At 37.7% G+C, this 24,762-nt stretch overlaps 1 protein-coding gene across 6 annotated transcripts in view; it reads right to left on the bottom strand.

The window, feature by feature from the left end:
* SPATA17 (spermatogenesis associated 17) overlaps positions 1-24,762 on the bottom strand; it is a 236,994-nt gene that overhangs the window by 58,372 nt on the left and 153,860 nt on the right. For all 6 annotated transcript variants that reach the window (XR_008649683.1, XM_055234603.1, XM_055234601.1 and 3 more), the window contains one exon: positions 8,458-8,584. Coding sequence is in view for 5 of the 6 variants with exons in the window: in XM_055234603.1 (XP_055090578.1) it covers positions 8,458-8,584 (127 nt within the window). In the remaining variant the exon portion in view is untranslated. The remainder of the gene's footprint in view (positions 1-8,457; positions 8,585-24,762) is intronic.

Genomic DNA, 24,762 nt, shown 5'->3' with positions numbered 1-24,762 from the left:
TATGCCTTCTAAAAGTATATGGAGACATACAATTATTCCTCCAAAATAACAAAATATACTACTTTTCTTTTTACTGTGTATCCAAAAGTTTCTATATTTCCATAAAGTTGCTTACTTTATGGTTAAATAAATGCATATTCTCAAAAAATATGTCAGAATATATCAAGTGAATCTGTTGCATAAAACCAAAAGGAAGTACTACATTATTTTAGGAAACACATTTTGCACAAGAACATGTCTTGCTCTGAAGCAGCTTAATGTCAGAAGTCATTTATATTTTAAAGAAATGAACACCTCCTTGAATTAAATAGAACAGTGAGATGGTATAAAAGCAACAAATGTTTATGTCAAATAGAAAATGAGATACAGATCACATTACACATGCTTAAAATGTGAAATTAGATAAATAGTTACAAAGCATATTTAGCTTACATTCTGAATGGTTGCATGTCAGTTAAAAACATGTGCCTAGAACAGGTTGATTGCTGAATTTTATGAAATGACTTTGCTATGGCTTGAGTTTGTTCTCACCAAAACTCATGTTGAAATTTGATCCCCAGTGTGGCGGTTTTGGGAGGTGGGACCTAGTGGGAGGTGTTTGGGTCATGGCAACAGATACCTCATAAATTGCTTGGTGCCATTCTAGTAGTTGTGAGTTCTCTCTGATTAGATTAGATTCTTACGAGGATGGATTCATACCAAGGGTTGGTTATTATAAATCCAGTGCGCCTCTTGGGTTTTGCCTCCTCATGTGCCTGCTTCCCCTTTGACCTTCTCTGCCATGTTATGACACAGCACAAAAGCCCTCACTAGAAGCCAGGAAGATGCCAGTGCCAGCCTTATTGTACTTCTCAGACTCCAGAACTGTGAGCTAAATAAGCCTCTTGTCTTTATAAATTACTTAGTCTCAGGTATTCTGTTATAGCAACACAAAACAGACCAAGACAGATATTATCATCAACATTTATGTTTGTCGATCAGTTCTAAGGGTGAACTAGGTTAAATGACTCACTGTATACATTCTTTATGCCTTGGAATTACTAGTGTTTTTGAAGGCCATTTTTAATTAAGATGTCTTAGCTGCAAACAAAAAAAAAAATTGCTTTCTGAAGTATCCAATTTACTTTCCAGCATGTCTTACCCCTTGGCAATTCCATATTTATAATGTCCTTAAAAAAGAATGTTTCTTAGAGTTTAGTAAAGAAACACCTTATTTTTCTTTTGGGTCTAACGTTTCTTCCTTTTGAGTAAGGAAGATCCATCTGTAACTTGTGTCTTCCTTTTTATGTTGGACACCAGGAAGCTGAAATTCTTAAATCACCACCACCATGATGCTTTCCCTTTATGTTGCAGGCATATAAACTCTTCTCATCTTAGATCATTTCCCCTTATCCTTACTTCAATAATATGACCCTTATTGCATTTTACTTTTTTTTTTTTTTTTTTGAGACAGAGTCTTGCTCTGTCACCAGACTGGAGTGCAGTGGCATGATCTCAGCTCACTGCAACCTCTGCTTCCCGGGTTCTAGCGATTCTCCTGCCTCAGTCTCCTGAGTAGCTGGGACTACAGGTGCGCACCACCACACCCAGTTGCTAATTTTTGTATTTTTAGTAGAGACAGGGTTTCACCATGTTGGCCAGGATGGTCTCGATCTCTTGACCTTGTGATCTGCCCGCCTCGGCCTCCCAAAGTGCTGGGATTACAGGCGCGGGCCACTATGCCTCGCCGCGTTTTACTTTTAGAAAGATGCCTTAAATCCCTTCAGGAAGGAGGCGGTATGCAAATGAATGAATCCTCACTATTAATAGAATCATTAGGTCTGGTAGTATGTGGAATCCATACCCTTTCCAGTGGCCCCAATTCCTTTCCAGAAAGTCACTACTTCATTTTGTGTAAATTCTGAGATGTGTGTGTGTGTGTGTGTGTGTGTGTGTGTGTGTGTGTGTATTTTTTAATTGTTAGTGAAGGAAACCAAAATATTCCTCTCTGAAATACTGGGGATCACTGAGCTAAAGAAGGTTAAAATGCAGGGGCACATTCTGCCCTTCTCTTTGCCTTTCCCACCTGAAGGCAGGCACTTTTACAACACTTGCTTATCTCAGAAACAGAGCCAGAAGATTCTGGAGGAGACTTTGTTCTTTCCATGAATGTATCTTCCCACATTTTCCTGCTTTTTGGAAGTCTGGAGATACTCTATTCTTTGTTTTGTCACTATATAGAATGTATAGCTCTTTATTAAAGTGCTATTTATGCAAGGCCCCTGTGCCACTACCTTGAGAGAGAAATACTTTTGAACTGAGGCCTACTCCATGTGATAGGTATGACATGTGTTAATACACTTTGACTGGGTTTTTCTCTTGTTAATCTGACTTTTCAGAAAAGTATCTCAACCAAGAATCTATGAGGGAAAGAAATGAAATTATACTTTTTCCCTACAAGGAACAACAGGTTAAATGCATAGTAAGAATTTTCCCTTTTCATCTCTTATAGTCTAAGACACGGTTTCCCAATTCAGACATTTTTATTTAAGAGGTAAAAAATATTTTGAAATCAGATAAAAAATATTTGTTTTCTTTCTTCCTTTACATATCATGTTTTTTGACTAATGTTCTTAATTCTGAAGCCCTTATTGAATTGTAATATGGGCAATGAATATACATATACATTATCCTGTTCATTCAGATCTATTGAAAGTTTTACTCTAAGCTAAAAATTAAATTAAAAAGCTATAGATATAAAACATAGTACAATGAACCATAACATTTAAATTTTGCAGAATATGTAGTGTAATGATGTTTACACTAAATGTTTTCAGAAAAGCAAACTCTCTTAGGAATGTCCTTAGACAGTAATATGGGTTTCCTTTTATATGTGATTTTTTTTTCATTTCAGGGTGTACATATACAGGTTTGTTATATGAATATATTATGTAATACTGAGGTTTGGACTTTTATTGATCCCATCACCCAAAGAGTGAACATAGCATTCAATAGGTAGTTTTTCAACCCTTGCCCCACTTCCTCCCTCCCTCCCTCCCTCCCCTCTTTTGGAGACCTCAGTATCTATTGTTTCCATCTTTATGTCCATGTGTACTCATTGTTTAGCTCCCACTTATAAGTCAGAACATGCAGTATTTGATTTTCCATGTCTGCATTAATTCACTTAGAATAATGGCCTCCAGCTGCATCCATGTTGCTGCAAAGGACATGACTTCATTCTTTTTAATGGCTGCATAGTATTCCATGGTATATATGTGCCACTCAATTTTTTTCCCTATCTATAAGTGCAGCACAAAGATAAATATGTATATGTATGTTTCTATACAAGTATACATTATTATTAACTATAATCACCATGCTGTATGTGTGCTGCATATATAACATGTATGTTACATGGTATAGCCTGAATTTTGTAGCCACCCCCACCACCACTCATGTGTTGAAGCCTAACTCTCAATGTGACTATATTGGAGACAGAGCTTTTAAGAAGGTGATTAAGATTAAATGATGTCATACAACAGTCTGTGAGTGCTGGGTTTTGAGCTAGAGCAGGAACATATTGCTAAGGAAATGCATAACATGGTAGAAACAATATCTTATTTGTCTAGTGCCTAGAAAAAGTTCTTGACTAATAGATAAAGAGATGATGGGACTCAGGGACTTCATCAGCTCTATTGACAGAAGCCAGGAACAGAGATGAGATTATACCAGCTAAGATGCCAAGAGTTTGAGGTAAATAGTGCAAAGAAAGCGGAAAAGAATTAAGGCTGATTGTGGGACTTCTTAGATTCTACAAGGACTGGAACACTATTCAAAGAAAGGGAAGAATGACCCCTAAGGGGATTCAGGGATCATTGGGGCTACTACTCCTGCAAGAGGCCCAGGGAGCAGGACTGTTTCCTTCTAGGTTTCAAAGAATGGGGCCACCTCTCCAGATTCTGTGGGGCAGGATGACCCTGTTCAGTGCCTCTAGGGCAGGACCCACCCTTACAGGGAGCCATGTGGGCAGGGCCCTTGCAGAGAGACTGTGCCTCACCCACAGGGCCATCAGGGTGACCCTGCCATCCCAGAGGAACTGGAGAGCAAAATATTGAACCAAAAAGGATTATTTTCAAATCTTAACATGAAATAGAACTTGTCTTGTTAGGTTTTAGACTTCACTGAGACACATCATCCATTCCTTTCTTCCAATTTTTCCCTTTTGGCATAGAAATATCACCCCTTTGCCTGTCCTACCATTGCATTTTGGAAGCACGTAACTTGTCTGGTTACACAGGTTCACAGCTACACAGGAAGTTTGCCTCAGAATGAGGCAAGTTTCACCCATATCTGGTAATACCATATATAGTATTTCTTGGTAGTTCTTTGTTTTCCCACAGCTTTACTGAGGTATAATTGACAAATTAAATACACCTGCAATAACTCAACAGCTTACTTTGGTTTTATGGACATTTTAACAATATCAAATTCTTTCAGTCCATGAACACAGCATATCCTTGCCAATACATGTTATCCTCTGTCTTTTTGTTAATAGCCATTCTAACATGTGTGAGGTTATATGCCATTGTGGTTTCTATTTGCATTTCCCTGATGATTAATAATGTAGAGCATCTTCTCATATACTTGTTGGCCATTTGTAAAAATTGTATATATTTACAGTGTACAACATGATCTTCTGATATACATATACATTGTGAAATGATTACCACAATCGTGCTAATTAACATATCCATAAGATTTAGCATAGTTATTTCTATTTTGTGATAAGAACATTTAAGATCTAGACTAAGTCATTTTAAAGTATACAATACATTATTAATTTTAGTCACCATGCTGTATAATAGATCTCGAGAACTATTCATCCTAATTGAAACTTTGTATCTTTTGACAAACATCTCCTTCTCATTTCTCACCCCTACCTCCTGCCTCAAGTCCTTAGTAACCACCATTCTACTCTGTACTTCTGAGTTTGATTTTTTTCAGATTTCACATACAAATGAGATCATGCAGTATTTGTATTTCTGTGCCTAACATTTCATTTAGTGCAAGATCCTCCAGGTTCGTCCATGTTATCACAAATGACAGAATGTCCTTCTTTTTAAAAGCTGAATAGTATTCCAATGTGTGTATCTAGCACATTCTCTTTATCCATTTGTCCTTCAATGAATAATTTGTTTGATTCCATATCTTGGTGATTTTGAAAATGCTGCAGTAAACATGGGGCTGCAGATATCTCTTCAATATATGGATTTCACTTCCTTTGAATCTATACCCAGAAATAGGATTGCTGGATTGTACAGTAGTTCTATTTTTAATTTTTTGGAGAACCTCCATTTTCCATAATGACTGTACTAATTTGTATTCCCACCAATAGTGTACAAGCATTCCATTTTCTCCACATCCTTCCAATACGTTATCTTTTGTCTTTTTGGTAATAGCCATTGTAACATGTGTGAAGTCATAGCTCATTGTGGTTTCTGTTAGCATTTCCCTGATGATTAGTGATGTTGAGCATCTTCTCATATACTTGTTGGCCATTTGCATGTCTTCTTTTGAGAAATGTCTATTCCAGTCTTTTGCCCATTTTTCAAAGAGGTTATTTGTTTTCTTGCTATTGAGTTGTATGAGCTCCTTATATATTTCAGACATTAACTCTATCAAATGTGTGGTTTGCAAATTTTTTTTTCCAATTCCATAGTTTCTCTCTTTACACTGTTGATCATTTCCTTTGCTGTGCAAAGCTTTTTGGTTTGACGCAATTCTATTTGTCTATGTTTGCTTTTGTTGCCCATACTTTTGGGGTCATAACCAAAAAATAATTGCTTAGACCAATGTCAAGAAGCTTTTTTCCTATATTTCCTTCTAGTAGTTTTACAGTTTCAGGTCTTAATCTAGTTTTAGTTGGTATTTGCATATGGTGTGAGATAAAGATCCACTTTCATTCTTCTGCATGTGGATATACAGTTTTCTCATCACCATTTGTTGAAGAGACCATCCTGTCCCCATTGTATGTATTTGGGAGCTTTGTCAAAGATCAATTGAGCATAAATGTGTGCATTTATTTCTGGGTTCTGTATCCTATTCCATTGTTTGATGTGTCTATTTTTTATGCTAGGACCATGTTGTATTGATTACGATGACTTTGTAATATAATTTGAAATCAGATAGTGTGATGCTTCCATCTTTAGTCTTTTTGCTCAAGATTGCTTTGGCTGTTCAGGGTCTTTTGTGGTTCAGGAATTTTAAGATTGTTTTTTCCTTTCTTCTTCTTTTTTTTCTTTTTTTTTCTCTTTTGAGACAGAGTCTTACTGTTTTACCCAGGCTGGAGTGCAGTGGCACGATCTCAGCTCACTGCAGCCTCTGCCTCCAAGGTTCAAGTAGCTGCCTCAGCCTCCCAAGTAGCTGGGACTACAGGGGGGCACCACCACACCCGGTTACTTTTTGTATTTTTAGTAAAGGCAGGGTTTCACCAAGTTGGCCATGCTGGTCTCAAACTACTGATCTCAAGTGATCTGCCGACCTTGGCCTCCCAAAGTGCTGGGATTACAGGCATGAGCCACCCTGCCTGGCCAAGGATTATTTTTTCTATTTCTGTGAAAAAGCCATTGGGATTTTGATAGGGATTGTATTGATTCAGTTGATCACTTTGTTTATATGGACATTTTAACAATATTAAATTCTTCCAGTCCATGAACACAGAATATCTTTCCATTTATTTGTGTCTTCTTTAATTTATATCATCAGTATTTTATAGTTTTCAATGTACAGATCTTTTACTTCCTTAGTTAAATTCATTCCTATGTGGGATTATTATCTTGATTTCTTTTTGGAACAGTTCGTTGTTAGTATACGGAAATGCTACTAATATTTGTATGTTAATTTTGTATCCTGAAACCTTATTGCATTTGTTTATTAGTTCTAACAGTCTTTTGGTGGAGTCTTTAGGGTTTTTAATATTTAAGATCATGTCATCTGCAAACAGACAATTTTATATTTTCCTTTCCAGTGTGGATGCCTTTTCTTTCTTTCTCTTGCCTAAATGCTCTGGCTAGGACTTCCAGTACTATACTGAATAGAAGTTGTAAGACTGGGCATCCTTGAGGCTGGGCTCAGTGGCTCATGCCTATAATCCCAGAACTTCGGGAGGCTGAGGTGGGCAGATCACCAGGTCAGGAGAAGGAGACCATCATGGCTAACACGGTGAAACCCCATCTCTACTAAAAATACAAAAAATTAGCCAGGTGTGGGGGCATGTGCCTGTAGTCCCAGCTGCTTGGGAGGCTGAGGCAGGAGAATCACTTGAATCTGAGGGGCGGAGGTTGCAGTGAGCCAAGATTGCGCCATTGCACTCCAGCCTGACCGACAGAGTGAGACTTCATCTCAAAAAAAGAAAAAAAAGAGTGGGCATCCTTGTCATGTTCCTATGATTTAGATATGACTTTAGACTTTAGAGCGGGTACTAAATGTATTAAGATTCTTCTGGCTTTTGAGATGGAAAGAATGTATTTGTATTCAAGAGTGCATGAGTTTGGGGGCCAGGAATGGAAGGCTATGAACTGAATTGTGCTTCCCTAGAATTCATATGTTGAATATCTAACCTGTAATGTGACTGTATTAGAGACAGAACCTGTAAGGAGGTGATTAAGGTTAAATAAGGTCATGAAGGTAGAGTCCTGGTCCCTTGGGACTAGTGCCCTTACAGGGAGAGATACAAGACAGCCTGCTCTCTCTCTGCCCAGAAAGAAGAAGTCATATGAGCAAACAGGGAGATGGTAGCTGTCTACAAGCCAGGAAGAAAGGCCTCACCAGAAACTATGTTGGCAGTTATCTCAGACTTCCAGCCTCCAGAATTGTAAGAAAATAAATGTCTGTGCTTGAAGCCACATAGTCTATAGTACTTTGTTGTGGCAGTCTGAGGATAGACTAATATATCACATAAGTGCCACATATACATGCTGTACCTGTTATGAAAGTGCATATGACACTCAGGAGTTGCACATATACGTATATGCAGGTTAAATGTATGTTATACATTTATACATCATGTTTTATATAATGCTTGTCTTCTCTCCCCTCCTCTTTATTTAGCTATCTATAAACATACATACATAGATTGAGAGAGAGCAAACAAGCCTTGATCTCCATGCCCGAGAGTTAGCTTAACTCCATTCTGTGACCTCATACTCAAGCCCTGATCCTGGTCATATGCCAATGCCAATGATCCATGCCTTTGATCCTAGGGCAGCTAAGTTATAATTAAGTCATAAAACTTAAGAATACAATACTGAAAAAAAAACTTACATAGGTCAGCTGCACCATCTTTACCTAAAACAGCTATAAAAAATTTTGTTACCATAAAGCTCTTAATTGTAATAAGAATATTTATATTTGCTCTAATTAATGTATATTTCTAGCTTCTAAAAAGGAATAACTTTTTAAAATGTTTTGTTAACTCACCTTGTCACAGATCCATTTCTTAGGATTTTCACTTCGGAATTTGTAAGAAATAGGACCATACTTGCTTGATAAATGCATTGATGGGATGTACTTTTCTTTTTTATGGTATGAAGAAAATGGCAAAAACCTGAAAGAAATATTCAAGAGCTATTCTTAACTTGATTTCTAGAGACATTTGATTTTTAAAATAAGGTTTTGTAGAAGTACTATAATACAGTGAAAATGATACATTATTTAGAATCAGAATACCTAGATTCCATTTCAACCTCTGCCACTGATTGTCTGTGTTAATTACTTCTATTAATCTTTATTTTCTATTCCTCAAATGGAGATACTAAAATGTTCTTCACAGAATTTTTATGAGTCTTAAGTATTTTATATAGAAAGATAATGTTAAATAATACATTTATGAATTAATTATGCCAAAAACTCAAAATTCATCATATAAATGAAAATGTTCTTAATTTTAAAATAGTATCCTTAAATCAAAAGGACAACCAGTACAGTCAATTCTCATTGAAGTGGGCTTTCTTCAATTTTGAGTCACTTGAATAATGGTGGCATTATTGGTAGCAGTAGCGGTTATGAATAATGGGGTCTTCAAGCCAGCCAGACCTGTAATCACATCTTAGCTTTGCTTTGTTAGCTGTATTACCCTATGCAAGTTACCTGAATGAGGCTTGACTTCCATATAGGGTTATTACAATGAATGAACAACTTAATTTATGTAAGGTATTTAACATGGAGGCTGAAAAGAATGTGTCCAATAAATAATGTTGGTGCTAAAAGCAGATGTAAAAATCGAAGGAACCTGTTGCAGCAACCATTATCATCATCATCATCATCATTACTTTACACATTTTTATGATCAACAGAAAAGACCAAACTTTTAAAACCCATATAAACTCTCACAGAACATCTAAGATTGTGATATGCTTTCAGTATAACCCAGATCCCTCACCAAAACACACTGAAATAAGAGTAAATACATCTTTTTAAAAAGTTATAAACTTATAAGAAGAAATAGGATAGAAAATAAGAAAGAGCAATTGAAAATACCAATTAATTTTTAACAGGTGGAAAGAAGATAGAAAATTCATAAATGACACAAAAGAATTAAGAAAATTGAAATCTAAGTGCCAGAAGAATGAGATGTCAAAGAGAAACAGGGCAATTTGTCCTGCAGAACCATGGAAAAGCTCGGGAACTGAATCTACAGTTATTGCAGAAAGTGAGAGAAGGAATGAAGATGAAAACAGCCGAAGTCTAGGTAAGGAATAATGAAATCCCCAGGTCCATGTCCCAGTCCGTGTATCCATAAGAGCCTATTCTCAGAAAAATTTACACCAAAAAGCTCTAGTCTCAAGGAAAGCAGGTACAGAGGAAGTCTAAGGGGAGGCACCAAATGGAATATGTAGATTTTAATCCAAAGACTGGCCATTGAACTCTTTCCTTGCTCGTCTCTTAAGTGCACTGGCAGCTTGGACTTATATCCTTCAGAAGACTGATTGCATCTTCTGAAAAGACGTGACAGTTCTCAGAGAAAAGAGTTAAAATATCAACAATTTGGGGATGTTTTGATTAAAAAGCTGTATCAGAGTATAATAAAATCTATCAAAAAGCCACTCTTTTACATCCATAGAGTTTCTAATGTAATTTTTATATTTTCCCTTTTAATATAAACTTAAGAATGGATTACCAGTGGGAAAATAATCAATGTGGAAGAAGGACACAAATTCAAACATAAGGAATAAGCTAGAGGAAACAGACATCATAATGCAGCAAACAGGAGTAAATTCAGACATTTTTAACACATATAATCAAAGGAGATATGGTATTAATGAAATAAAAGTTGGATGCTTTTTTAAATAAAAGAAACATTTAGAAAAAAGTGGAAGCTCAGGGAAATAAAAACTATAAATAGCAAAATAAAATATTCTCCTGAGAAAAATATTCTGAAATTCAGACTTAAAAAAAAAGTTGAAGTTCAACATATATTTATTGAGCCATTACTGTATGCCAAAATTTTCACATAGATGATCTCATTTAGTTAAGATAAAGAAGGGTGTTTTTAAAAATCTAAATTCAATTGAAAATTATCATTTTTGCCATTTAATAAACTTAGAAAAAGCATTCTTTCATCAATTTTAATACCTCTCTGCAATTTCTTTTTAATATTTATTAATAAATTCTTTCTTAATATTTTTCCTAAGAAAATATTTTCTAACACTATTTAAAATAAAAAATAAACAACACAGAGCTTTGAATTATACAAAGTTACAGAAGCATGTATTACGTATGCTCTTGGGAAAAGAGCTCTCATATAAGATAGATTATGGTCCTTCCAGTGCTAATTTGCATGTGGGATGGACATCACACACAAAAAAATTAATGTGGCCCCAATGTCCCTGAGTATACAAAGGAGGTGCTGTGAGACGGCTGCTGCACTTAAGTTTTTATCACTTCTGAATTGCATTTTAATAGTACATTTTTCTTTTGTGTCTGAACAAAATTTGCCTTCTCAAGGGAATGGATGGCTGAGATGACAAGGCTGGAAGACTGGGTATTTCCCTGCTCATGAATTAACTCTACTTTCATTTAGCCAACATGTTTCATGAAAGCAACATATATACATATTCTTAATTGTACATATGTATGTGCATGTGTGTATATTCAAAAATATTTAGATATTTTATAATCTTTAAATAACATTTATCTTCAAATTAGGAAAAAATTATTTAATTCTCCAATCAGACTTGCTCTATAAAGTATAAATAGCTACTAACATTACAAAAATCACTTTGGTTTATAGTAAAATTTTACACAATTATCGATTACTTTAAAACGATGTTCTTTTACCAGTTTTTAATATATATTTAGTTGCGCTTATGCCTACAGATCAAGCCACTGCTCTCCAGCCTGGGCGACAGAGTGAGACTCTGTCTCAAAAAAAAAAAAAAAAAAAAAAAAAAAGACAGAAAATAGAATGCTGTTGCCAGGGTGCTTATATTGTCTCCTATCAGTACAGGTCAAGTTTTAGCAGTTTCATATTGTCTTACTTAACATCTCTATGATGGATGTTGCATCTCTATGCAACCGAGAATATTAGCCCAGTTGCAGATATTCCTGTCACACCCTGTAACCATCGTTGAGGTGCTACACTGGCTCTCTCTTTGGAAGGCTGACTTGGCCACAGCATTACAAAGGCTAATAAAGACTGAGGATCAATGTGGTCGCCCATTATCACATTCCTCTCTCTAAACTCTGCTGCTAAATTACATGCCTTATGATCATTTGATGCCCAGAGAAGTCTGACATTTTCCACCTTCTATTGGAAGAGATTTCGTATTTATGAATTATAAAATAAATACAAGACTCTTTTTTAATCAAAAATTTTTTTTGCACACAAAACAATAAACATTTTCTAAAAATACATACAAACAAAAAGATGGATATCAAACATATTAGGAAGGTTGCATATGGGAAGACAGGGAATAGAAATGGGGGGTGGGAATTAAAGAAAATAAATGAGAGAGGGACTTGGTATGGATCAATTATAATAACTCAATCCTCTATTTGACCAAGAAGAAGGAGAAGGAAGAGGAAGAAAAAGAAAGTGGGATAAAGGATCAGAAAGGGAGGAAAATAGAAAAAATTAGAGTATGACTCCAGAGTAGACCTGTTTTGTTGTCACTGGGTTGGTTGGTTGGTTTGTCTGTTGTATTTTTCATATGTTTCGCCATGTTGGCCAGGCTGGTCTCGAACTCCTAGCCTCAAGTGATCAACCCGCCTCGGCCTCCCAGAGTGCTGGGACTACAGGTGTGAGCCACCACGTCCAGCCCCCACATTGCGTCTGGCCTCCGTGGTAGACCTCCCAGAGGGGGTGGCCGGGCAGAGGTGCTCCCCACATCCCAGATGGGGCGGCCGGGCAGAGGCGCTCCTCACATCCCAGATGATGGGCGGCTGGGCAGAGGCGCTCCTCACTTCCCAGACGGTGCGGCTGGGCAGAGGCACTCCTCACTTCTTCCCAGACGGGGCCGCCGGGCATAGGCGCTCCTCACTTCCCAGACGGGGCGGCCGGGCAGAGGCGCTCCTCACTTCCCAGACGGGGTGGCCGGGCAGAGGCGCTCCTCACTTCCCAGACGGGGCGGCCGGGCAGAGGCGCTCCACACTTCCCAGACGGGGCGGCCGGGCAGAGGCGCTCCTCACTTCTTCCCAGACGGGGCGGCCGGGCAGAGGTGCTCCTCACTTCCCAGACGGGGCGGCCGCCCAGAGGCAGGAGAATCACGGGAGCCGGAGGCAGGGAGTCTGCAGCGAGCCGACTATACTCCAGCGTGGGCTACAGAGGGAAGAAAAGAAAGAAAAGAGAAAGAAAAGAAGGATGGAAAGAAGGAAGGAAGGAAGGAAGGAAGGAAGGAAGGAAGGAAGGAAGGAAGGAAGGAAGGAAGGAAAGAAGGAGGGAGGGAGGGAGGGAGGAAGGAAGGAAGGAAGGAAGGAAGGCAGGCAGGCAGGCAGGCAGGCAGGCAGGCAGGCAGGCTCTTAAACAATAAGTGACTATTGACACATTCACTTTTTCAGGTGGGAAAAGAGAAACACATACTTTTTCTTATTCTCAAAGTAGGTATAACATTATTTACTTTTCAAGTTTCAAAACCTTATCCTTTATAGGCAAGAAAATATAATGACATAACAGAATAGCAAATAAGGTCTTATGAATTTTATTGTTGCAATATTTGAGTAATTGAACTTCCTACGTTCAAGTAGTAGTTTACTTCTAATAAGAGTGACTGTAAGATGCTATTATTTCTTTAGCATGCACTACAGAGGTAATAAATGACAAAGAATCTCTTAGAAAATCAATAGTTTTATCTTTTAAATTACATAAAGTAGGAATTATGTCAATTTTTTTGTTCTTTTTTTATTTTTATATTTATTTATTTATTTATTTATTTATTTATTTATTTATTTATTATACTTTAGGTTTTAGGGTACATGTGCACAATGTGCAGGTTTGTTACATAGGTATCCATGTGCCATGTTGATTTCCTGCACCCATTAACTTGTCATTTAGCATTAGGTATATCTCCTAATGCTGTCCCTCCCCCCTCCCCCCACCCCACAACAGTCCCCGGAATGTGATGTTCCCCTTCCTGTGTCCATGAGTTCTCATTGTTCAATTCCCACCTATGAGTGAGAACATGCAGTGTTTGGTTTTTTGTCCTTGCGATAGTTTACTGAGAATGATGTTTTCCAGTTTCATCCATGTCCCTACAAAGGACACGAACTCATCATTTTTTATGGCTGCATAGTATTCCATGGTGTATATGTGCCACATTTTCTTAATCCAGTCTATCGTTGTTGGACATTTGGGTTGGTTCTGCTATAAAGACACATGCACACGTATGTTTATTGCGGCACTATTCACAATTTTTTTGTTCTTATAGCAAAATTTTAGCACATTCTCCAAAGATCACAAGCTTCATTAATAAAGATGTTAGTCTATGAGCAGCCTCCTCATGCCAATCATTAACAACGCTGGAAGACAGGAACTCCTAAATAGGGATATAGGACGGGCTGCTAGGGGTCATCCCAGAATATCTGCTTAAAAGGTCTATCTAAAATACTTGCCAAAGAAGTGGCAAGGAGTAAGAGCTTAGTAATGTTCAAAACAGAACAGTTAGTTAAATTGGGATGAAGAAAATAAGAATAGAAAAATTCCACTCTAGACTTATTAAGGGAAGGGAATCTGTACTCTGTTCTACAAAACTTGATTTGACAAGGAAAGACACCTACATTTAAAAGTTGGGAAAGAATTGATGAAAGAATGTAAAAGCAAATATGGATAAATGACATTGATTTAATCTAATAAATGAATCAACAAACAGCAAATTTTTATGTTATAAAAGTATACTTGCTCAAAAATTAATCTTAACTCTAATATTTTAACCATTATTATGATAAAGAAAACAGTAAATTTAGGCCGGGTGCTGTGGCTCACGCCTGTAATCCCAGCACTTTGGGAGGCTGAGATGGGTGGATCACTTGAGGTCAGGTGTTCAAGACCAGCCTGGGCAACATGGCAAAACCCCATCTCTACTAAAAATATAAAAAATAGCCAGGTGTGATGGTATGGGGCTGTAATCCCAGCTACTCAAGAGGTTAAGGCCTGAGAATCATCTGAACCCAGGAGGTGGAGGCTGCAGTGAGCCGAGATTACACTACTGCACTGCAGCCTGGGCAACAGAGTGAGACCCCATCTCAAAAAAAAAAAAATAAATAAATAAATAAAAGAAAGAAAGAAAAAGGAAAATAGTAAATTTAATGTTTTGAGGGCTGAGGGGCTGATCGTGCCTGATCTTATTATCAGATGACCCTGTTCTCATAAACCAATCACAAGCTTTTTTAAGGCAAAGCATTTTGAAAGAACATGTAATTGGAAATATACAAATTATTTGGCAATAATATTTGAAATAGGATGAGACATGTTTTACAATTGTAGTAAGTATAATTAATAATGAATAATTTTGCTCCTTCTAAAAAAAACAAATCATGTTATGGCCCATTAAAACAGGCCATACGATGTCGAATATTTGTCCTTTATGATACAGAATAGTTTGAGTTTTAGTAAAAGGTCAGCAAATAAGTAACAGTCTATTTTTCATTACCTTCAATATGAAAAATAAAAAGCATCTTTACTGTATGTATTAACCACCTAAATGTCCAGGTAAACCTAATATATAGCTCATTAGTATGAACAGAAAGATTTCAAAACATAGATTGATGGAGTTTTTGTTGAAGAGATATTAATAAAACGAGCAACAATCTGGAATAGAAATTAGACAGACTTCCTTTATAGTTGAGGATAAACCATAGCTATAAGTGCTTAATACACACAGTATTTTATACTTAGAGTAGAATTCATAGTACAAATTTAAAACTCATGAACTATTTAGGCAGCAATATCTCCCCCTCAGGGTGGAGACAGAAATGTAATGTTTAAATATAAAGAATGCAAGTGGCAAGACTATCTGTTCAACTAAACAGTACGCTTATATTGCAAGCTTCTAAATGTAACTGGAAAGATATTTTTCCCTTTTCCTTACATTTTTCTTAGCCTAAGAGGAATACATTTCCCTGGATTTGTTATTATTATTATTAACAATCTCAAATCATCTTGGCTCAGTAATTTCATTACATCTATGTAACAAATTTCTGATATATATTTTGCAGAGTTCACTTTTTCTTCTGATTGTGAAAAATATTTTTAAAAACATCTGCCGAAAGATGCTAAAGTTAAAGGCCTCAGCTAAATAGCATTCACATAGGCTCTTCTTTCAGGCCATTTACATCTAATGTTTTAAACTAACAAAGTTTCAAAAATGGCTAAAAATGATGAACTTAGATATTTTAAGGACTTATATAAATCACTTAAAGAACATAAACTTCTCATGCCTGTAATCTTAGCACTTTGGGAGGCCAAGGTGGGTGGATCACTTGAGCCCAGGAGTTTGAGACCAGCTTTGGCAACATGGTGAAACCCCATTTCTACAAAAAATACAAAAATTAGCTGGGCGTGGTGGTGAGAAGGTGTAGTCTCAGGTACTAGAGAGGCTGAGGTGGGAGGATCACCTGAGCCTGGAGGTCAAAGCTGCTGTGAGTCATGATCATGCCACTGCACTCCAGCCTGGGTGACAGACTGAGACCCTGTCTCAAAATAAATAAATATATAAATAAATAAATAAAAGGTGGGAAGAAATACATCAAACTATATCCAGAGCACTGTATTCCAAACTATGGTCTGGGGATGAGATGAAGGGACTCATGGCCAACTAGGCCATTTGCTTCATAAGGTCAACAGACATTTGTCACTGGGGGCGGTGGCTTATGTCTGTAATCCCAGCACTTTGGGAGGCCGAGGTGGGTGGATCACCTAAGGTCAGCAGTGCGAGACCAGCCTGGCCAACATGGTGAAACCCTGTCTCTACTAAAAATACAAAAATTAGCCAGGTGTAGGGGTGGGCACCTGCAATCCCAGCTACTTGGGAGCCTGAGGCAGGAGAATCAATTGAACCCAGGAGGTGGAGTTTGCAGTGAGCCGAGATCACACCACTGCACTCCAGCCTGGGCAACAGAGCAAGACTGTGTCCCCCCCCCCAAAAAAGAGAGAGAGACTTTTGTCTGTCTTGTTCACTGCTATGTTCTCAATGTCTAATGTAGTGCCTTGGCATACAGTCAGCATGCAATAATATTTGTTGAGTGAATACATTTGCAAAATGCTATTCTGTATTATATTCCCCCTCTTTGATAGTCACATCAAATAAAAGTATATTTAAGACTGAGAAGCCCTGTAAGTGTCAAAAATCCATTTAAGTGTTTTCAATGTAATTTTTCCCCAAACTTATTTGAAAGAAACTCATTAACATTAGTCTTGACTAGTTTTTTAAGAGACATAATTTGGAAAATTATGTTCACAGTAAGAACAACAAAAGAAAATATAAGCCTATTACTGAGACTGTTAGTGTAGTATTAATAAACATCAAAGATAAATCATAATTGACTTCATTTTTTGGCTTGACTTGTTTTAGTGAGAATGATTTTTGTGATCTGATATGTTAGGCTAAAACAAGCAAAATCTAGTTCAAGCTCAAGAGTCAAAATTCAATCGTAAAAAACCTCTTAGCACTTACTGTTTGTCAACTATTGTGCTAAGTGTAGTGCATAAGTCAGGGGCTCTGTTGCTGAGAAGCTTATCGTCCAGAACAAGGCTCTCTTATTTTTCTGTTAAAGGGCCAGGCAGGTAACATAAATGAGTCAGATGTAAACCAAAGAGTCCAAGTTTTAATCAATTGTTGCCATGTCAGACTGTGAGCCTGCTCCTTCTAGATCTCCTGATTTTTGCTATAAGCGGTAAAATCTGGAGTTTTAAATAATTTAATTGTCATTTTTAATTACTTTTCAATTTACCTAATTTTTAGAATATTGTGGGATCCAAATACAACACCCCCGGGAGGCTATATGCAGCTCACAAGCTACTAGTTTGCAATCTCTGGTTTAGAATTTTAAAGTGAGTAGCTCCGTCAATGATTTTAAGGTCCCTGACAAGATAAATTATATCTTAAATTACTGTGTAAGCTTTTGTATGAGATCACCAAATCACCATTAGTTATTCTTAATAAATTGTGAATGTACCAAAGATGTAACAAAATGAGTTTTAAACAGAAGACTATAGATTCTACAATATATAGAGGGCTTAATGTGATGTTAATTCCCGAAGAAAATACAGGAGAAGTAACAACTAGGTGATAGTCACAGGGGAAAGTAAAATCTACTAATGAATGACTCCCCAATAGCCAAATCCTAGATATCCTTTTTAGTTTTCTTTCTTTCTTTCTTTTTTTTTTTTTTTTTTGCGACGGAGTCTCGCTCTGCTACCCAGGCTGGAGTGCAGTGGCGCGATCTTGGCTCACTGCAAGCTCTGCCTCCCAGGTTCACCCCATTCTCCTGCCTCAGCCTCCAGAGTAGCTGGGACTACAGGCGCCCACCACCACGCCCGGCTAATTTTTTGCGTTTTTTAGTAGAGACGGGGTTTCACCGTGATAGCCAGGATGGTCTCCATCTGCTGACCTCGTGATCCGCCCGCCTCGGCCTTCCAAAGTGCTGGGATTACAGGCGTGAGCCACTGCGCCCGGTCTCCTTTTTAGTTTTCACTGAATTTGAACTTGCATCAAGCTGTTCATCCACTTCTTGTAGCCAGTCCTCTTTGATTTGCACAATCGCTCCTGGTTCTCTTTCTTGCTGTCTCTGTTTCTTGACTGACTTGTCATATTCTGCCAATATCTGAAAGTAATGACTCTTAACCAGAACTGTTTGAATCACCTGGGCATATTTTGCAAATATATATGCCTACTGAACAAAACTATCTGTGATTGAGACTTCGGAATTAATATGCATATAATTTTAAACTTCAAGGTGATGCAGTTAAGCAGTCTTGACTAAAAACCACTGCCCTGCCTGGCACGGTGGCTCACGCCTGTAATCCCAGCACTTTGGGAGGCCGAGGCGGGCGGATCACAAGATCAGGAGATCGAGACCATCCTGGGTAACACGGTGAAACCCCGTCTCTACTAAAAGTACAAAAAATTAGCCGGGCATGGTAGTGGGTGCCTTTAGTCCCAGCTACTCGGGAGGCTGAGGCAGGAGAATGGCGTGAACCCGGGAGGCGGAGCTTGCAGTGAGCCGAGATCAGGCCACTGCACTTCAGCCTGGGCAACAGAGCAAGACTTCATCTCAAAAAAAAAAAAAAAAAAACAAAACCACTGCCCTAACATTAAAGCAATTCCTAGAAATCTGTAATCTTCTCTCTATATAGTTTCTCCTGAGGGATTATTCCACCACTAAGGTTTTAACTATCACCTCTAAACTGATGATTTCTAAATCTTTATCTCAATACACCATATCTTTCTTTAACTGAAGAACAGTATTTTCAAATGTTCACTATGGATATTTACCTTGATACACTAGAGGAACCTCAAATAGAGCTGCCTCCAAATTAAACTCATATCCAAATCCTCCATGCTATCAAATTTGCAATGCTTCTTATATGTTTTTTCTTAGATAAGTCAAAACATCATCCTCTAGCCAGTCACCTAAGTCAGAAGCCATCAAAGTTAGGGCATGAAAGGACATTCCTGCCTCTGCTCTCCTCAATCTGAGATTCTTGCTTGTGGCTCTACTCTCACAAAAAAACTGTATTTGATATAATGTGACACCCCTCCCCTAGACCACAGACGTGGTCTATTAGTACGTTAATAGACCTTTAACTTAACCCTTATTTATTGTCTATCTTGTTCCAAGCCTATGGCGTATGTGAGCCAATTTGTTAACATAAATTGAGCAAAACAGATTCTCTCTCAGAAATTTGAAATGAAAAACAGAAGTAGCTGTGGGTTCTAGAGCTGGAAGGTTATATTGAATTAGGCCTGGGTGGTAACTAAGTGAAAGCTAAAGATTTATGGGAAAGAAAATTTATGATTTACGAGTCATCAGTTAAGCTAGTCAGTACAAAGAAGCAGACATGCAGAGGAAAGCAGAGATGCCACTAGAAGAAGAACACCATGTCCCTACAGCCCCCTACTCATCTTAGTCCAGTTTTTCTTTGGGTCTTTATATCTATATAAAATTCCTCATATCTTTTAAACATCCCCTTAGTTTCTTAAGTTTCCTTGAATGGATATTTGTTCTTTGCAAGTAAGAAAGCTCTGAGACAGTGATCCTAAATGCATCTGTGCCTCTGACCACACCATCCAGACCATATCAGGCTCACCCCTAAATCGGATTTAGGGTTTATAGCAAACTTCTCTAACCCATGCCCCGTGGGCCACATGCAGCCCAACACAAATTTGTAAACTTTCTTCAAACATTGTAAAATTATTTGTTGTGATTTTTTTTAAGTTCATCAGCTATCATTAGTGTATTTTATGTGTGGCCCAAGACAATTCTTCTTCTTCTTCCAGTGTTGCCCAGGGAAGCCAAAAAACTGGACATGCCTGGTTATAGGATCCTACCTATAAAGCAGCTTCTCAACATTTCTCTACCCTCCATTACCAACGTCTCAGTTCTACGGCAAGTCCTCTTCACCTCTGACCTGGACTGTGGCCCCAGTGACTCTGGCCTCTGGCCCCATTGACTCCCGTTTCTAAACCGTCTCCATAGCTAACAGAGTGATAACTGCAACCTATCTGATCTTTCACTCAGGGCCTAAAACACTGTGCTGGTCTTATGAATGTCTCTACAGCATAAAGTCCAAATACTAGAAGTGTCTTTTTATGACTTGTCTGATTATATATACTAAAAGTACATATTCTCAAGCGTATCACTGAAAGTATTCCAAATTATCAAATTATATAGATTTTTAAAATCTTAAGCTTCTTTAGACGCAGGTGTCTGTAAGAATAGAATTCTAGTATTCTGTGGTCATTTACTTAAAATAAACTTTTTTTTTCTTTCAGAGAAACAGCGGACAAAAAAAGAGCACAGTTCTCACTATATGGCCAAAGTAATACAGGGCTATTTTGTAGACAAATTCTAGAACTTCTTAATTATACACAGGCTTATTATCTATATCCCCAGTGTTATAAAGTACCAGAACTTCATTAGAAAAATTAAGCTGGAAAAATGAAGGCAGCACTTTGTAAATTTCCACTGGAAATTAGCTGGGAGAGGCAGAGGAATACTGGATCAAAAGAGGGTAATCATGCTTAACTGTGCCCTAGAGCACCCGCATGTATAATACGATTTGCACAGTAACTACCTCTCCTATTACTGCTTGTTTGGAGTATTCTGTGTTAATGGGGTTAGCTAATTTAGTATTTTAACTTAAAAAGGCTCTGCTGATTAATAAATGTTGCACACTGTGCTAGTAATTAAAATAAATGGAAGAGTTACAAATAAAAGTTGAATTGTTAAGAAAACATTATCTGAAAATATATGATAATCTCTATTTATCATAATACAATAATAGTTCAGAAAACATGCAAATTTTAAAGGTCTAAAGTGTCTGAAAAAACTACACAAGTCAAAAAAGTTTTGAGATACGTTAAATTTTCTTTTCACTATTCTTTAATGATAAATAGAACCAGTGCTCACCCGTATATATCACATTGTAAAATGTCCTTTCTAAAAACTGTTATTTAGATCTTGTTCTTAACCTTTCCCACAACATTTTTCTTATAGTAATGACTACGAAATGATACTTAATTAGAAATTATATTTAAAGTTTTAAAAGTGAGTAATTTGGCCGGGTGTGGTGGCTCACTCCTATAATCCCAGCACTTTGGGAGGCCGAGGCTGGCAGATCACAAGGTCAGGAGATCGAGACCACAGTGAAACCCTGTCTCTACTAAAAATACAAAAAATTAGCCAGGCGCGGTAGCAGACACCTGTAGTCCCAGCTACTGGGGAGGCTGAGGGAGGAGAATGGCGTGAACCCGGGAGGCAGAGCTTGCAGTGAGCTGAGATCACGCCACTGCACTCCAGCCTGGGTGACAGAGCGAGACTCCGTCTCAAATAAATAAATAAATAAAAGTGAGTAATTTACTCACTTTTTACTGATATTTACTACAACGGAGCATGGTTCCCCCTTTTTTAGGGGCCTGTGGACACCAAGCACAGAAATAAAGGAAAATCCCGAGTCCCTTCAAGGGAAATTCCAGCCCCAGAAGTAAATAAGTAACTTGTTCTAGAGCTATTTGCTTTCCCTGTAGGAACTAACGATAACATCTTACCATAGGTCCCTGAGTTGTCTTTCACGGGCTCAGACTCTCACTGAATGGATCTGTTGGCACTTAGACCCCAGATAAGGGGGAAGTGAAGACTAAACTTTAACTATCACCCTTTGTTGTAAGTTCCTTCGTTAAGGAGCTTGGGGGAAGTCATTCCCTCTAACCGATTAACATTTTTTTATTCACCTCCAATTTTACTTTTTTAAATTTTGAGACAGTATCTTGCTCTGTCACCCAGGCTGGAGTGCAGTGGTGTGATCTTGGCTCACTGCCACCTCCGCCTCTCAGGTTCAAGTGATTCTTGTGCCTCAGCCTCCCGAGTAGCTGGGACTACAGGTGCCCACCACCACACTTGGCTAATTTTTTTGTATTTTTAGTAGAGATGGGCTTTCACCATGTTGGCCTGGCTGGTCTCGAACTCTTGACCTCAAGTGATCCACGTGGCTCAGCCTCCCAAAGTGCTGGGATTACAGGTGTGAGCCACCACACCCAACCATGATCCCAAATTCTTAAAAAGAGTTTCTCTTTCTTAGCCAATTGCCAATCAGAAGATCTTTAAATCTACCTACCATCTGTAAGCTCCTGCTTCAAGATATCTCACCCTTTTAGGCCAAAACTAGGGTGTGACCTCCATGTATTGATTTATGATTTTGCCTGTAGCTTCTGCTTTCCTGAAATTTGCTCCTGCCTTTAAAAACTCTTACCTGCAGGCCACTGGTGAGGTTGGGTCTTAAGCATGAGCTTCCTTGAATCTTTTTGCTTGGTGCCCTGCAATAAACAGCTTCCTTTCTGTCACTGCAAAAACCTCTGTGTTTTACTGTGGTGGGTGAATGGACCCCATTTCCGTTTTATAATATTACCAAATCCAATATTTACCAAGGCCCCTATCTAAGCTAGGTTGCAAATTTGAGAGAAATGAAGGCACATTAGATTCATAGCTATTAGTTCCAGCAAGTGGAGGAGCTCAAGAAATAGAGTTATTAGTTCTGCTATGCTACTAAATGTTTATGGGATGTCTCTCATTTCACCTACACTGAGTAACTATCAGTAAATTAATGATTTTTCTAAAAGATGTAGAGACAGCTGTTGAGCTGTCTATACACAGTTTCTTAAATGAAAGCCTATATAAGTTAAAATACAGCTACAATATGCTTTAATCATGAACTCCTCTTCATAAGGAAACTCCAGTCACTGTTACATTTTTTAAATTCTCGACGTCTATAACTTAAACTTGTGGAAGACTCTTGAATCCTTAGGGATAAGGAGTTCCTTCAAATTTAGCTCAGGATTATAATTAATCTAAACACCAAAGTCTGACCTAGCGAGGTAGCTTCTTGATTTGAAAACCTTGAGGAAAAATACTCGCATTTATTTTCTTTTGCTGTTATAACAAATCACCGCAAAATTGGTGGCTTAAACAACAGTATTAACTTATCATTCTTGAGATCAGAAGTGCAACATAGGTCTTACTGGGCTAAAATCAAGGTATTGGCAGGACTGCGTTCCTTCTAGAGGATCTAGAAGAGAATCAATTTCCGCTCCTCTTGTGACTTCTAGAGGCGGCCTTCATTCCTTGACGTGGTGCTCATGCCCCATCTTTAAAGCTAGCAAAGGTAAATTGAACCCTCCTCACATTGCATCACTCTGACCTCCTTTCATGTAGTCAAATTTCTTTCTGCCTCCCTCTTCCATTTTTAAGGACCTTTGAATTACAAAACTGGCCCCACTCTGGTAATCCAGGATAATCTCCCCACCTAAAAGTCCCTAATTTAATCAAATCTGCAAAGACCTTTTTATTATGTAAGGTAACATTCACAGGTTCCTAGGATTAGGGCATATAGACTTCTTTGGCAAGGCAATAGGGATTGGGGAAGCATTATTATGCCTAACAGAAAATTAATTGAAACTAGTTGGTTTTCATTTCTATTGTAATATCCTAAATCCATTGTATTTTGGATATAATTATAGTCTCCTGTATTAAGCCAGAATGTTTACAATTAACAGAAGATATCAATGTATAGGACCTTTACACCTCTCATAAGACCTTAGTGAAGACCATATCATAGCCTATATCATCTGATTTATGATTGTCCACTCCATTCCATTTCTGCTGTCTTGATGGGTGAAGTAAACATTGAATAGCTCTAGTACCATTATGGCCTCCCTTTTCCTCCACCTGTTAATAATAATAACTTTTTTTCCCATTTCATCTAAGCAACTTTCATGGTCCCATTTCATGTTTGGAAATATTCCTTGAAATGTTCCCTTCTGAAATTTTAAAGCCTAAAATTCTCTGTGATCACCATATCCCATAAATAAGAAGTACATTATATATAACATTCTGTCATATTTTAACAAAGAAATAATAAATATACATATAATTGCACATGTAACCAAAATTTCCTGGACAGATACACAAGAAAGGGTTGACAACAGATACCTCTGGAAAACATAACTGAGGATCAGTGAATAGTGTTTAAGGTTTTTACAATAATATGTGTTGTAGTTTTAATGTTTTAAAAGGTAAACAAAAATTCTTCTTTATTTTTTTAAATGGATTTGAGGAGATTCATAAATCAAAGGAAGCAGAAAATTTCTAACAGAAACAAGAGCGAACCAGGGACATAAAGAAGAATGAAAACAGCTCAGTATCTCTGGAGCACAAAGTTCTTTACAGAATATGACAAAGATTAGCTAGAGAAATAAGCTTGGATCAGATCCTGAAGAAACTGTGTCTTGCAATAAGAAATTAAACTTTATCCTAGAGGCAATAAAAAGCCACTGAAAGGCATTTTAGCTGAATAATAATGGCATAATGGAATCTCTAGTGCTTGTGTGGTAAAATGCACTGAGTGAGAGTAAGACTAGGCAGACTAGGTTGAAGGGATTTTATGGCAACTAAAGTTAAGGAATTTTAAGGTGCCTAAATTAAGACAGTGATAGTATAAAGGGGAAGAGAGGCTGAATTTGAGAAAAACTTAAAAGGTAGAATAAACAGGACTTGAGGACTCATAGGACATGGATG

The sequence above is a fragment of the Symphalangus syndactylus genome, chromosome 19 (assembly GCF_028878055.3).
Source record: "Symphalangus syndactylus isolate Jambi chromosome 19, NHGRI_mSymSyn1-v2.1_pri, whole genome shotgun sequence".
Classification (NCBI taxonomy): Eukaryota; Metazoa; Chordata; class Mammalia; order Primates; family Hylobatidae; genus Symphalangus; species Symphalangus syndactylus.
This window is presented reverse-complemented; position numbering and strand designations above follow the sequence as displayed.